Raw genomic sequence first — 15,952 nt, forward strand, 5'->3', positions numbered from 1 at the left:
TTGCCAGAATTTTTTTCATTGGTGGGAAATAACAAACTCGGGGTAAAGTTTGTGATATTATTTGCTAATTTCGAAGTTTGTGCGAAAAATCCAACTTTTTGAAAGTTCCATGATATTAGGTCTCGATATCCCATTACAATACGGATAAATTAGTGGTAATTCATAAAAATCTTTAAAAAATCTTAAAAACTTAAATTTTATATTGCATAGCTTTTTCAATTTTAATTTTCTTTTCCCATACCATATACTCCCATTACAAATAGTACTAAAAGTTTGAATGAGAAATTAGAAAAGTAGGTGGATAAAATATGAGAGAGAAGACAATGAGATTAAAATATGGATAAAATATGAGAGAGAAATTAGAAAAGAGTTGGTAAAGTATGGGAAAAAGTTTTCATTTTTTAAATAGGACTATATTTCGTTGACTCCCAGAAATACGAAATGAGATTATTTTTCAACGACTGATGGAGTCCTAGTTGTACGTAGATTCAATGGAAATCTAAATTGCATATGGTCTGACAAAAAAATTGCATGGAAATTTAATTTGTATATTTCTATAGCTAATGTTCTTCGTCGCATTGTTATGCATGGTTATCCTAACTCAATGTACATAACGCTGATTAATTTGTAATGTTTAAGTATGTTTTCGAATTTGCATGCAATTGTTTTAATGAAGTATGCTGATGTTTTAGTATATCATAAGTGCAACGTATGTAGTTTATTTCCAGGCATATCAATTTTTCAATGTACCTTACTTGGCTCGTTTCAAACCAATAATATATTTCCAGTTCATGTATTTTGTAAATATTTCTAACCAACTGAGGGAGTGGATAATTTGTATTTGGAGAAAAAGCTCCCTTCACGAATGAGGGGCATTTTGATCTAATTTTCTTTTTTGTTACAAGATAGGGCAGACCCTTAAGAAAATAGGATCTAAAACAATTTGAAAATGTAGAAACATTAAAATCATTATTTCCGCCGTTCTATAGCAGTAGGGGCATTTTTTTCGACGTGGAGATATTTTTACTAAAAAGGGAAATAATTCTACTATAGAACGTATCATTTATGTACTTCACTCTTTATATTTATAAAAATACTGCAATGCCTTTTGTGATAAGTCCAAACTCGAACAAAATAATTATAAAACTAAACAACAAAATCTTGTGTGAAACGATCGCATAATAAGAGGAATTAAGATTACGAGACTATATCTCACGAATCTCCTACAAACCTGGACTCAACTCGATTAACAACCTCCTCTATGGGTTTTTTTTTGTGTATAACAAGGATGAGTAGATACAATACTAGAACTTGAAGTTTATGCAAATTGTCGCATCTAGAGCATCCACAGACCACAATAGAGCCTCAAAATTGACCGGCCGCGTGGCGGCGCTTTTTGGGGCTATGTTATAGGTGGAAAAATGGTGAAGTGCCGCACTCACCCGCAGTTGCGGCTATCCACCCAGCAATCAGTAGGCTCTGAGGAGCAATGGCGGGCATTTTTATTTGCAATTTAAAAAAAATAAAATTAATACATTATTCTATTTTTAAATACCCTCATTCTTCTTCCACAATTGTAGTAGTACTTTAATCGATATTATTTGCTTTCTACTAAAAAATTTAAATAACAAAATATGAAAAATGGTGAAAAAAGTTCTAATCGATTATGGGGCTGGTACTATTGTAGGTCTTAGGGCTGAAATTTAAAATGGAGATCTAACAACTGATAAATGGATTACGGCGAACTTTGGGACTGATTTTTTCGTCCGATGCCCTTATGCCTTGTGTTTCTACTTTTATTCATTTAGAGCTTCTCCAATGGCGGCTAGCGGGTCGGTTAGCCGATTCCCGGGCGCTAGCCAATCCGCTAGCCGAACATTGTAACCGGCGAGCGCCAAATCAGCGAGCCAATCGGCTAGCCCACGCCGATTCCCGGGTGCTGGTCGATGGGCTAGCCGATCCACTAGTCGCCATTGTAGGCGCCCGATCGACCAACGCCATTTTTTTTTTAATTTTCGAAACTCTGTATATACATGATCTGAACGCCATTTTCATTTGCACCACTTGTTTTAACGAGTTTCTCTCTCTCTTAATTTATGTACAAGAGCAATAACGCGAAATGGAGAACAACGACGACTCTCCTCCAGTGACGAGCGGGTCGCAAACTCCCATGGTACCTGTGGGAGGTGGATGGGGTCCGTTGAGCGGGTACTACAATATGTATGGCTGACCGCAGATGATGCCGGGGATGGCAGCCGGGGTAGTAGTATGCCGGAGTGGCAGGGGGTGCAGGGCGGGCAGGGGAGGCAGGGCGGGCAGCGGGTGCAAATGATGCCGGGGATGTAGATGATGTCAGGGTAGCAGCCGGGGATGCAGCCGGGGTAGCAAGGGATGCCAGAGGGGGACAATCTATCGCCCCAGTCTTGACTTTTTGACTGCTTCTTCCCACACATCGACCTCAGCGGAGACGCAATACACTGGGGTTGAAACTTTCTCCTAAGAAGAGTTGGGGATAGATCTGGAGGACTCTCCCATTCAAACAGGGGGAGTAGGTCGGGGTCGGGGTCGGGGTGCACCGAAGAAGAAGAAGGGCAAGGGCAAAGGGGTGGTCGGCGAGTCGTCGCAGCCGGATGATGACGGCAGTTCGGGTAAGGAACGGAGGAAGTAGACGGACGAGGAGAATGTCGCCTTGTCCAAGGCTTGGGTGAGTGTTTGCGATGATCCCCTCTAGGCGAACAATCAGAGGATCATCAACTTGTGGGCTAAAATAGCAACAACCTACAAGAGATTTTACCCGGACGAGAAGCTACACAACGGGGAGGAGTGCCGAAAGCAGTGGGACCGAATCAGGGCTGCGGTCTCCCGATTTGCGGGGTTGTACGCCAACAAACTCCGCATGAAGACCAACGGCCAAACTGACGACGATGTCAGGAGGATGGCGGCGGCGTAGCTCCCCTTGAAGGGGGTTTATAAGGAGTTCAGATTCTAGAACTGCTATGAGGTGCTGATGGATTCTGAGAAGTTTCGAGCGGGTATCGATGTTGGCTGGCCAAAGAAGCAGCGGCTGAACCTTGCCGGTGATTACTGCAGTAGCGGTGGTTCCCATGACCTCCCCGATGATGCTCAGTATTTCCCGTTCCCTCCATCGTTTACTCGCCGCACTCGCCCGGTTGGTCAAAGGACGGCGCAACGGGCTTCTAGGGGAGTCGGCCAGGGTCCCAGCCCCCAGGAGGTCCAGTCGGCATCCCCCTACTGGCAAGTTGTCAGCCGAGCTCTCCCATCTCGCGCGTCAACAAATGCAGCTGAACATGTGGAAAATCGTAAATCAATGGAAGGCGGCAGATGACCTTGTGGAGAAGGGGTTTCTTTTTGAGATCCTTCAGAGTATGCGGGCTGATTTGGCCCACGTACGTAGGGCCATGGGAGACGAGGGGGACTCAGCGGCGACGGGGAGTGAGGCGGGGATCGTATGTGGAAGCAGGATGGTTTTTTTTTTTTTTTTTTAGTTGTGTAATTTTTTTTGTACTTTTTTTAAATTTAATAAAATGATCGCATTTTCCCGTATCTGTGTCGTAAATTTAATTCCGTATTTTGCATGTTCAAAATTTATTTGTTTTTTATAATTTTGTTGGCCTATGGCTAAGCTATTGCTTGTCTAGTTTCTTGTCCTGATGATGTGGCAGACAGTTTCTAGTCCTAGATGATGTGGCTGGAGGAGTTTGTTGGCTAGGTTATTGCTGACCTATGGCTGGCCTAAAGCCATTGGAGATGCTCTTATAAACGCAAACCCGAGTCATGTCCGATGCTTCTAGAGAGAGGCTCTAAGTAAGCGATCGATGCTTCAAACGCACGTCCACTGACATATTTATAGTTTATAAAATCTGCATTCTGACATAATGACCTCAACAGACGTTTACAAATGTGGCATCTAAAATAGAGATAAAAACGAGTCTAGGTCCAAACACATCATATGGCTATCACTATTAAACCAGTTATACATACAATATACAGAAGAAGAGGTCATAATATGGGATATGCATATTGGGGACAAGTTGCATCGCTTTAACAATTGGAGATGGGATTGGGGGGACCATTGTAGTGTGAAACACAATACAAAAAAACAATAGAAAAGAGAGTATAAATACATATTGCTAAAAGAATAAAAATGCCTCGTCACTCTCTACCTGTCAATTCAACCACTGCCTCCTCCACAAGCTCTTCCAGCAACTTCACTTCAATTTCCTTACCTAAATTATCCACCTCCAGCCTCAAATTATCCACCCACCCACTGCCCACCACCTCCTTCCTCACCACCCTCTCAACCACCAGGCTGTTGTCGTCCCCACCATCGCATCTCAACTCACTAGAAAACCAAGCACTCATCCGAGCCCACACCTCCTCCAACATTCTTGATGATGCACTATCCAACATCTTGTTGGGAATGGCACGTTGGGCGGGGCCCACTCCGTATCCTGCTACATCCATTAACACTGCATTCACACAATCAAACACAAGCTTTTGCATTGATCTCTTTTGCCTCCGCTTGGCCTCATGCACTATGTCCTTGTCATTTAGATCAATGTAGTTGTCTCTTAATGATGGGTTCAGAGGGCTTTCAGGCGAGTGCCATCTTGCCAAAAATGTGTTCGATTGCATCTCACCATGTAACCCAGCTACAGATAGTAATGTCTCCACTAGAAGAACCCATTCTCGTTCTCCTTCCTCTGTTCCTTGGGCAGTTGAGGATTCCTTGATGGTGTATGATGAAGCTGTGTCCATACATGAATCATCCCATGACAGGGTACGAGCAATAGAGCCAATAGGCGGTGATTTGTCAATCAAGCTCAAACTAATTGCATTGTGTGGCAACTCATATCCTGAATAAGAAACCCGGACAAAATAATTAACAACCAATACCACCAGGAAGGAAAAATGCAGCCATTGCAAAATTCAGGCAACAGAGACTGTACCATGTTGATCAGGCTTGTCATAATGAGGAAACACTTTCGTTATGTGACCACACTCCTCAAAGGGTGGATCTAAGACGGATATTGGACTCGGCTGCTCCTGATTTTCAGTGAGATTTCCAGATACAATTGGTTCTGACATAGACAAGTCCGGCTGCAAATGTTGGAACACATGATAAGTCTCTAGTTGGCAGTTCGAATAAAATAAGATGATAAATAAATTAAGATAAAAAGAAGTATAACCCTGTAATACTAAGTACTCGAGACACAAGAAAAAATCATGCAGAAGATCTTTTGACAGATACCAACAAATTACATGTAACCAATAAGGTAAAGCTTATAGGCAAATCTAATAAGCACACATCACAAGTTACTGAGGGATTCTGTGTATTTCTTTTCTCACTAGCTACAGCTCAATCACCATGTTGATAGGCTCTCTAACCAATTTCCCCCCTTTAACTTCTCCATCGTGATCAAACTTCATAGTAGCCAAGCCAGTTAGAGTTTTGTAAAAACTCTATATGCTCTCCGGGAAATAGCACAATTATCATCTTGATGGAAGCCATACGAATTTTCTTCAAGATTTTTAAGAGATTCTTATAGAAAATGGGTGTAAAACGTCAAAAGAAGCATTTATACACCTAGGCATCAGCTAAAAACTGTGTGTAACACATTTCATGTAACTAATCTGCACCAGTAACTACACATTTCATGCATCAAGTTGATAAACAGTTGAAGCAATCAATAATATTACATGATGATATTACCTCCGGAGATATCAGCCCTTGCTTGAATATAAGATTTGAAGAAGATGCTTTAATTGATGTCTCGAGCAGATCAGCTGGTACATAGTCCTGCCCTTTGCCAATAAGACTTTCAGCTTTATTACTGACAATGTCTCCAGGACAAGAGCGGCATTCATCTTTGGTGTCAGATGCAAGGAAATTTTCTTTACCGGGCTTTTTATTCCTCGAGGAGAAAAAACTTGAAACTTTCCCTTTGAATGATTTGGAACTTCTTACCTTTCTGTCCTCTTTCGAAATTTCCATTTTATCCTTCCCAGAAACTGGAACATCAGCATGTATCCCAGTTCCTAACTTATTAGATGATACAGGCAGAGACTTTGACCTGGTGAGATTTATTGTTGAACTATCCACAGGTCTGTCTGTCCTCAGTTCACTGAATAAAGGAGAATTTGCATCCTTGGTTTCTTGATTGGAACTGCCTTCTTCCCCAGATGAAGCGACTTTCTTTGTCTCAGAAAGAGCAAGCATCTCACCCAATGTACTGGAGCTTCTCCGAACATGTCTTTGTTCTTGACAGCTCCCACTAGATGCCATCATAGCCCACCTTTCAGAAAGACGTTTCTTTGCTTCTTTGCAAACTGAAGACTCTGGAGAATAAGATGCTCTACTAAAAGAGGATGAAAATGGACTGCCAAGCCTATTGACATAATCCCACGAGTGCCTAGATACAGGTGACACAGCTTCTGAATCACTGAGATTACCAGCTGGATACTCAATTTCTGATCTATTGAATGAACTTTCATCAGCGACATAGCCATTAGAAAAGACTGACGAAATCAAGGTTTCATCTCTGTGGTGCCTGCCAAGTTTTTCACGCATTTGCTGAGTAATTGCTTTTGCAACTTCTCTGGATTCCTGAACTTCATTGTCTTCTTCGTCCCCATAAAACTCTTCATCATGTACTCTCGCTGACTGGGATTGTGGAGAGCCCACAACCTTATCATCAAGTATTTTTCCCAGGCTTGGTTTGAGAACAACTATTCGAGTCGGTTGAGCAGGATTTTCATAATTCTTCCAATTTGCAGAAGGGGAATTTCCCAAATGGCCTCTTTCCAAGCCATTCAGCTGAACAAAGGCACACTTTTCCATCTCTTTCTCTTCTCTATTCCCAGCTCCAGCAAAATCATGACTACCAGCCATCTTCGAAGGTCTAAGAACAGTGATACGCTTTGTCTCAGAAGGAGGCGGAATGGACTGCAGATCGTAAAGTTGCTGTGAAAATGCAGAATTTGGTTCCTGCAGACACTTAAGAAATAAGTCTTTATTGGAATTCAAAACTTCCAACGCATCTTGGAATTGCTTAGATTGACGAAGTTTTTCATCCATAGACAGGCGTTTTGCTTCAACAAATTTCTGACGAACAAAAGCCATCTTTTTGTCCTTTGTAGGTTCATCATATCTCCCCTTACGTGTTGATTTTTTTGATTGCTGCCATATTTCATAAACATCTTTGAATTCATTTGGCTCTACATAATGAAAAAATCCATTCTGTTGTTCCCAGTTACTCATAGGTATCTCTGAATGACGCCGAGGATGACCTTTAGAATGGTTTCTTTGAGTTGCTGAGCCAGGTTCCTGTTGTGGAAGGGAATCAAGCCCCATTAACTTTGCAACCAAATTTGGTGGACTACGTCTAGAGTCCACTTCTTTACACATCTCTTGCGCAATGAGCATCTTCACAGGCTTCACATTTGTTTTTTTATTTGAAAATGTGTCTGGATATTCAGATACAATCTGCAATCCACACAACATAATTAAACATTGTCCATGCAAAATCTGGAAAACATTGTGGCTAATTACAAAGTGATAGTTCAGTTACCGCTTTTTCTTCAATTTGATCAAAAGGACTCATACTTGATACATCTGATCTGCTCCTTGAGACAGGCGAACCTGTGAAAAAATTGAAATATGTCATTTAGCAAGATCACATTATGGAATACTAAATTAAGTTGAGGTAGGCCAAAAAAGAGAGGCATATCGCCCAGAAAACTCGATGTTCAAATTATGAGATATCATATCAGCAACAAATTTAAAATCCAGCAACCATTTAGGCATTTAAAAAACAATTAGGTAATAATCATAAACGTAAATCAACCAGAAGAAAAAGTCACAGGAAAACCAAATTAAGGGGCCAATAAAAGAGAATTCATTAAGGAAATTATAGTTATGCAACAGAAATTAAAGTAGAACGAGTGCACACCATCTCGATGCGGTTTATCAGTGAGAAGCCTATCTGCAGATACACCAATGTTCAACTCGAACAAGTTCACCATTCTTCCCAAGCACCCTGGATGTGTCTTTTCAAAGTTGCGACTTTTGCCATTGTTTGAAGTGCCATTCATCTCAATACCTGGTCAAATAATATTTAAACCCATATAGTATTAGTACTAGATAATTAGGTAAAGTATAAAGGCCGAAACAGTTGATTCCCCTGCTACATCACAATACCTCAAAAGCGAAAAAGTGATAGCCAGAAGAAAAGGCAGATGTCCAGCAAGGAAAGGACTTCAGGAATCTGCAGCTTTCAATCTGAAAACAGAAAACAACTTTAGAAAAAATTTAACCACCGCAGCTACCCCATACATCACCCAGAGATTAAAAGAAAAGCATAATAAAAGAAAATTTGGCAAGCAAATCGAACGGAAATTTAAAAGATTTGTCTTGAAAAGATCAAATCTTGAACACCAAAACTGGCAATGCTAAAGAGAAAGGAAAGGGGGGCAAATCGCGTGTGATGAAGAAAATAAAATGAAGCTTACGAAATGTTTACATCAAGAGGCTGCACCACTTTTTCACCAACACAAAAAGAAAAGAGTAACCAAAAAAAACTTCAAATACGAACAATTTGCCGATCAATTTTTTTTTGAAAGCTCACATTCGAGCCTAAATCATAAGCAAATTTAGTCAAAAGGCAAAAATCAACGCGAGGAACACCGCCTTTAGTGCTAAAGAAGCTTAAGCATTAATTATTCAGCAAAATAAGCTAACGGGAAAGGGGTATATGGAAGAAATTGAACATTAATTGAAATAAAACCCGAAAGTTCATGACTTTATTCATAAATCATTGGAAAAAAAAGCTGCACAGAGCGAATCAAAAAGAAAAACACAAAAGCTAGAGTCAGATTCGGCTCATTTCTTCACCTCCAGAAATCGAGATCCGACACAGTACAAAACCGAGAGCGTCGTAGATGAAGCACCGCAGAGACTCCAATAAACATCAAGGGCTAAAATTACTGACTCTTCCAACGCCTAGCTCCAGCAATGCGAACGCGAAAAAAACGAATCGCTCAATCTATCTTGTAACGGAAGCAGCAGCGGTTTTAGATGCAAACAGCGGCGGGGAGCTCCACATACGCGTCGGAGTGGAAAAACGCGTCGAAATCGCCGGAATCTTACACACCGGTAAAATGTCGCCGGAGAAAGGGAGAGAGAGAGAGAGAGAGAGAGAGAGAGAGTTTTGTTTGCTTGTGAGGAGTGAGGTTAGCTTTTTTCTGCTCCACCGACTCCGTGTCGGACTCAGCCCCTTTTGTTTATGTGATTTCTAAATAAATGTAATTTACAGAAAATAGAAACCGTTTTAACTAAAAAACTTTAAACAGTTTTAAATAAATCATTACTTATTTCCTCGGATATTTCTCTTGGGTGGTCCTTGTTGTTTCGTGGTTAATTCATTCGGACCCATCTTGATTTGATGCTAATTTAATTTTATTGCAGAAAAAAAAGAGTTAGTCACTTCGGATATCGGGTGACGGGTATTGTTCGATCCGGTTCAAAAATCATCGTGTAGTATCCAGGTTATTGTCGTGTGATAAGTTATTCTGTTAGATGGTGTTCTATTTTCAAGATAAAATAGTACTAAAATATAATTTAGGATTGAGTTGTAAGATTATTTTAGTAATAAGGGGTTAACTATGACTAATTATTGAGTTGTGGGATTGAATATCTTGAATCAAACCCACTACAAATTTAATCCCGAATACAATCTTGAAAACCAAACACTCCCTAACAAACTTGTGTCATGCGTTAATGTTATCAAATGTTTTACATCCTACAAATATGACTATGACTAATTTACTTATTATGTATCGTAGGTCACATTTTTTATTTTATCAATAGTAGTCTGATTAGCTCGTTTGACTAGCCCAAAATCACAATATTTAGGATTATAGTTGAATATTTATAACTGATAAAAATCACAAATCGATTAACATAACTCAAATAGGATTGTCCTGGGCCCGCTGGACTAACCCGAATAACATTGTTACTCATCCCCTATTTGCATATCAAGTACTCCCTCTGTTTAATAGTAATAGAGTCATTTTGTCATTTTGGTATGTTCCACAGTAATATATTCATTTCCCTTTTATGGTAAAAGTCAACACATTTTTTCACACCTACTTTACTCTCTTTTCATCTCTCTATCTTTTTCATTTTCCACTTTATTCTTCTTTTACTTAACTCACCTATAACAATTTTTCTTAATCTCCGTGCTGAAAATAAACACATGGAACGGTGGGAGTATTATACTAGTACATAATTTATTATCCAAAACCATGGCCATTATACATTGGTTAAAGTAGAGAATCTAGAGATAGTGAACATAATCTCTGAGTGTCTTCAATTCACAACACAATCACGAGTGTATTCAATTCATAGACTCATATACGAAATTGATTCACTGTAATTAAAAATAATTTTATTTTTTTTACTGATGTTCATGTCCATGCGCCTAGCTCATCTATGTCAATACAATTCGATTGAGCGACTACCTTCAAATTGAGGTTACAATTTTATTTTATATCAGGAATTAAATTTTATAAGTTTCCTCTTGCAATTGTATTTATTTTATGTTTATTAAGCATGCAAGCATGTTTTTAATATTTAACTTTAAGTAAATTCACACTGAATATTGAATGGGCATTTTACTTACACATTGCAGTACAATAATAATGCAATTATCACATCTTTTTACATTACACATTTATTGTACAAACAACTAAAAAAATAAGTCAACATCAAAGGATGATATAATTCTCACATCTTTTTACATACACATTTATTACACAAAAAACCAAGAAAATAAGTCAATATCCAGGGATGATATATTCCATTCACATAAATATGGTTACATATATGATATATCCATGTAAGATTTTATTAGGATGATAATTATCCCTTAGTTTATAACTACAACCAGTATAATTCATTGGAATTCAAAATAAGTGGTTAAGATTTAAAAAAGTCAATAGAGATATGATTGGAAATTGAATTTTATTAATTATAGCAAATCATATCATCTCTTTTAAAAATAATTTCAAAACTTTAAATTTATATATATAACTATATCAGTTTATATTATTTTTAATAAAAATATAATAATTTTATAAGAATCTTAACTATATATCTCAATGGCATATGCTTGGATGATTAGTATTTATTTTAATAATCAGATCAATGCCAACATTCCTAAAATGTCAATATATACATGTGCAATGTCAATCTATATATCAACACAAATCATAAAAAGTTAATACATGTACAATGTCAGTTTAAATGTGTTGATACATTCATGTTAATGGGTAAAAAATTTAATTATTGACATCACGAGAATAAAAAAAATTACAATACATAAAAAATAACATTACTATCCTCATATTTTAAAATAATATTTTGAATTAACACATGACACCACCACTGTAACAAAAAAAAACTGTTAAAACGAATATTTTTAATACAATTAAGGATGCTAATTTGTGTTTCTAAGAGCATTTCCGGTGGCGCCCTTCCCACTAAGATTTCCACTAGGACTTTCACAAAAATTTCCTATCACGTTATCACTAGGACTTCCCATCCCACTGTCACATTACTAGGACTTCCCCTGCATTAGAGCATCCACAATGGCAATAGGCCAGCCACTCTCTCTCCCTGCCACGTCATCAGCATTAAAAATTCACCTGTCACATCATCATTTTAATCAAATAGGCTAGCCTAAGGCTAGCCACAGGCTAGCCGCAATAAAAATAATTAAAAAACAACTACATTTACGGAATTAAATTTATGATAAATTACGAAATTAAATTTACGAGACATATACGGAAAAATTCATTCATTTCATTTAAATAAAAAAAAGGTACATAGATAAAAAAAAAGTACATAATTGAAAAAAAAACACCGGGCTTCCACACACGAGCCCCGCCTCTCTCTACTCCTCATCGTCGTCGCCGCCGCCACCCAGGACCTCTTCATCGGTGGCATCTGAGCCCCCATATGTGCCCTCGCGGCATCCAAATCGATCCGCATGCTCTCGAGCATCGAGTGAAGAAACCTCTTCTCCGTGGGGTCAGTGGCGGCCCTCCAATCTTGGAAGACCATGTACATCTGCTCCCGCGTTTTTTTACGCGAGAAGAAGGTGTACGCGGGGGTGGGGGCGGGGGTTGTCGACTGGACCTCCCGGGGCGATAGAGGGGAGGATCCCCTCGCTGCCCGTTGCGCCGCTTTTGGCCAATCGGGCTAGTGCGGGTCGCAAACGATGGAGGGGACGGAAACTCCTCAACATCCGGGGGGAGGTCGTGGGAACCGCCGCCCGCTTTTGCCGCTGTAATCTCCGAATAGTTCAGCTTCTGCTTCTTCGGCTACCCAGCGTCGATCCCCGCCCGAAACTTCTCGGAGTCCTTCAGCACCATATAGCAGTTCCAGAAGGTGAACTCCTTATAAACCCCCGGCTTGGGGAACTGACTCTCCACTATCCTCCGGCAGTCCTCCCCAGTCTGCCCACTACGCATCATGCGGAGGGCGTTGGCGTACAACGCCGAAAATCGGCCGACCGCGGCCCTGATGCGTTCCCACCCCTTCCGGCACTCCTCCCCGCTGTAGTCCTTTCCGTGCGGGCAGTACCTCTTGTAGGCTGCTCTAATCTTAGCCCACATGTTGACGATCCGCTGGTTGTTCGCAACCAGCGGATCATCGCAAACCGACAACCACGCCTTGGCCAAGGCGACGTACTCCTCTTCCGTCCACTTCCTCCGTGTGGGGGTGTCGTCAACAGCCGGCTGCGACGACTCGCCGACCACCTTGCTCTTCCCCTTGCTCTTCTTCTTCTTCGGCGCGGCCCAACTACCCCCTACTCCCCCCGCCGGAACGGTAGTGTCCGCCTCCCCCATATCGATCCCCAACTCATGTAATGAGAAACGGTCATCCCCACTGGGGTCGACGTGTGAGACAAAGCCGTAAAAAAATCAAGAGTGGGACGATAGACCGTGTCCCCCCGGTGACCCCTGCATCCCGGGCTGCATCCCTCCTTGCCATACCGGCATCATCCCCATCATCTATTGTAGCATCTGTTGCGGCATCTGAGGCATATCTCCCCACCCCGGCTTTGCCTGCCCCCCGCCCGGCATCCCCTCCTGCATCCCCCCTGCACGCCCGCCATCAACCCCATCAACTGTTGCCAAGGGTTGTTGTACCCTTGGCCCATTTGCCCGCCCATCTGCCCCCTTCCAAACCACACGGGTACCGTGGGAGTCTGAGATCCGCTCGTCGCCGGACTGAACTCGTTGTTGTTGTCCATCGCTCTATATTGCTCTTGTACAAAAATTTAGAGAGAGAAAAAACTCGTTAAAACAAGTGGTGCAAATGAAAATGAAACTAAAATCGCGTATATATAGTGTTTCAAAAAATTTCAAAAAAAATAATAAAAACTAGCGTTGGCCGATCGCGAGCTTGCAATGGCGGCCAGCGCTCGCAAATCGGCGTGCGCTCGCCTATTTACTCGCCGAAAAGGCGCTGGCCGATTCCAATGGTTCGGCTAGCCGACCGGCTAGCGACGCGAATCGGCTAGTCGGTGCGCTAGCCGCCATTGTGGATGCTCTTAGGACTTCCCACTAGGACTTTCCGCAGTAAAATTAAATTCACAATTAAAATTAAAATATACGGAATTAAATTTCGACACGAATACGAACGGGGAAATGCGAATATTTTATTAAAAAATATTCGAAAAAAGAAAAATTACATAGTAGATAATAAAAAATCGAAAAATATTTTATTCGAAAAAAGAAAAGTTACATAGTAGATAATAAAAAATGAACCATGTCAACACAAGTGGTGTGAATGAAATGAAGTTCAACGAGCCCTATTTATAGAGTTTTAAAAAATAATAATAATTTTTAGTCGGACGTCCGACCCACGCCACAATGGCGGACGTCCGCCCGCCCGTCGGTCGGATATCCGAGCCCATCCGACGGGCGCACAGGACGTCCGTGTCCGAGTTTTTGCTTCACTACGGCGGACGTCCGGTCGGACTTCCACGACGTCCTACTGCGACGTCCACCGTTGGAGATGCTCTAAACATACCACCAACACTTCAAAAAACGTCCTTATTATTGGTGTCCCAACTAAAATTAGAGGACACAAATGGAAACATCCTAAAAACTCAAAATATTAAGTCAATTTATTCTTAATTTAGGAAAACTTTTTTTGCATCCTAAATTATTATTATATATATTTTTAAACTTTCCAACGCAAGTGATTGCATCTCAATTTTAGTGTCCCTAAAAAGATTGTTTTTTTTATACTGTATTGCACACCATTGGGTCTTTGAATCCATTGATATATATAAGGCATAATTGTTATTTGATTCAAAACAGCGATCGACTTTGTTTCGCAATAAAATCGCAACTATTTAAGGATTAAAGTCATTAAAATGTTACTATTATGTATTGCACACCATTGGGTCTTTGAATCCATTGATATATATAAGGCATAATTGTTATTTGATTCAAAACAGCGATCGACTTTGTTTCGCAATAAAATCGCAACTATTTAAGGATTAAAGTCATTAAAATGTTACTATTATGTATTGCATACCATTGGGTCTTTGAATCCATTGATATATATAAGGCATAATTGTTATTTGATTCAAAACAGCGATCGACTTTGTTTCGCAATAAAATCGCAACTATTTAAGGATTAAAGTTATTAAAATGTTACTATTATGTTAAGATACAAGTGATTTGTAAACAAAAAGTAGGTGGATTTTAAAAAGCGAGTCTACTCATTTGTAAGGTAATTTCTAAGATTTTTCCTTTTTCATCATTTTTCCAGTTGAGAATAATGGAGACCAAACCCTTATCTAGGTTGTAGTATGTCATTGGTCTATATATTTATGATCACATTTTATTTCTTACTTCTAATTAATTGATTGCTTAAAAATTATATCATTTATTTTTGAAGAAATAATTAAGAATTAATGTGTTCTAGTAATATGCAAGCAACCTAGTCAGTTATAAGTTCCCTATTGTGCATGGACAGCATGGTATTTTACCTTCAAGAGTAATTAAGTTTATTTTGTTTCACTGCAAATTCATTTTTGGTAATTTTTGTGAAACAACACCAAATATGGTATTACTGCAAAATTTTTGTGAAATAAAAACTCAAAAATGGTGTGAATTTTGAATTTGATATAAATGGTTGGAATAAAATTTGATACGACATATACTCAAAAATAGATTTGAATTTGATGTAAATGGTTGGAGATGGTAAAAAACGAAATTGTACCTTTTTAGAGGTTCTTAATTTTACAGCATTTTCAGCTACAAGATTCATGGACGCTTATATGCAAATTCGACCCTTTTTAGACAATGCCTGAATTTTCTTATCATCCTAAATGGGACCTGAATTCAATTGCAAAATTAAAATACTACTACTACTAATAATAGTATAATGATGGAAACCGTGTATTCAATTGTCCACTTAAAATAAAATAAAATAAAATAATTTTTTTTTCCATAAGTGACCTAAAATCCATAACTTCCACTCCGGCTTCTATAATGCTTTTTCGGCCACTTTCTTTCTTGTTTCGTTTTCAAAGATATAGAGTAGGTACAATTTGATTGGGGCAAAGAAATTGTGGTAAAGGAATATAATTTTATAATATTGTTAGTTTTTATATTAGTTTATTTATTGCATCATATACGGAACGATTGCACTAACGTTATCATTAATGTGCCAACAACATATGAAATAAAAGCCAATAGAAGAGGATCATTACATATTAAATCATCAATTATATTATCACACTTTCAATTTTTAATATAAATAATAAAATCAATGCCGGAAAAATAAGTCGAGTCAATACCATACTAAAACTGGCACCCTTTCACTTTTCCTCTAGTACTAATGAAA

General features: G+C 39.4%; 1 protein-coding gene across 1 annotated transcript; it reads right to left on the bottom strand.

Annotated features, from left to right (window-relative positions):
* Positions 1 to 3,952: 3,952 nt before the first annotated feature.
* LOC125205055 lies at positions 3,953 to 9,306 on the bottom strand. The gene is made up of 7 exons (XM_048103854.1): positions 8,915 to 9,306; positions 8,222 to 8,302; positions 7,974 to 8,123; positions 7,593 to 7,663; positions 5,735 to 7,507; positions 4,971 to 5,121; positions 3,953 to 4,877 (listed from the first exon to the last, which is right to left on the bottom strand). The coding sequence occupies exons 3-7, from the start codon at positions 8,113 to 8,115 to the stop codon at positions 4,174 to 4,176; spliced, it is 2,841 nt and encodes a 946-aa protein (XP_047959811.1). The 5' UTR covers positions 8,116 to 8,123; positions 8,222 to 8,302; positions 8,915 to 9,306; the 3' UTR covers positions 3,953 to 4,173.
* Positions 9,307 to 15,952: the final 6,646 nt, after the last annotated feature.

Source organism: Salvia hispanica, chromosome 2, assembly GCF_023119035.1.
Source record: "Salvia hispanica cultivar TCC Black 2014 chromosome 2, UniMelb_Shisp_WGS_1.0, whole genome shotgun sequence".
NCBI classification, from domain to species: domain Eukaryota; kingdom Viridiplantae; phylum Streptophyta; class Magnoliopsida; order Lamiales; family Lamiaceae; genus Salvia; species Salvia hispanica.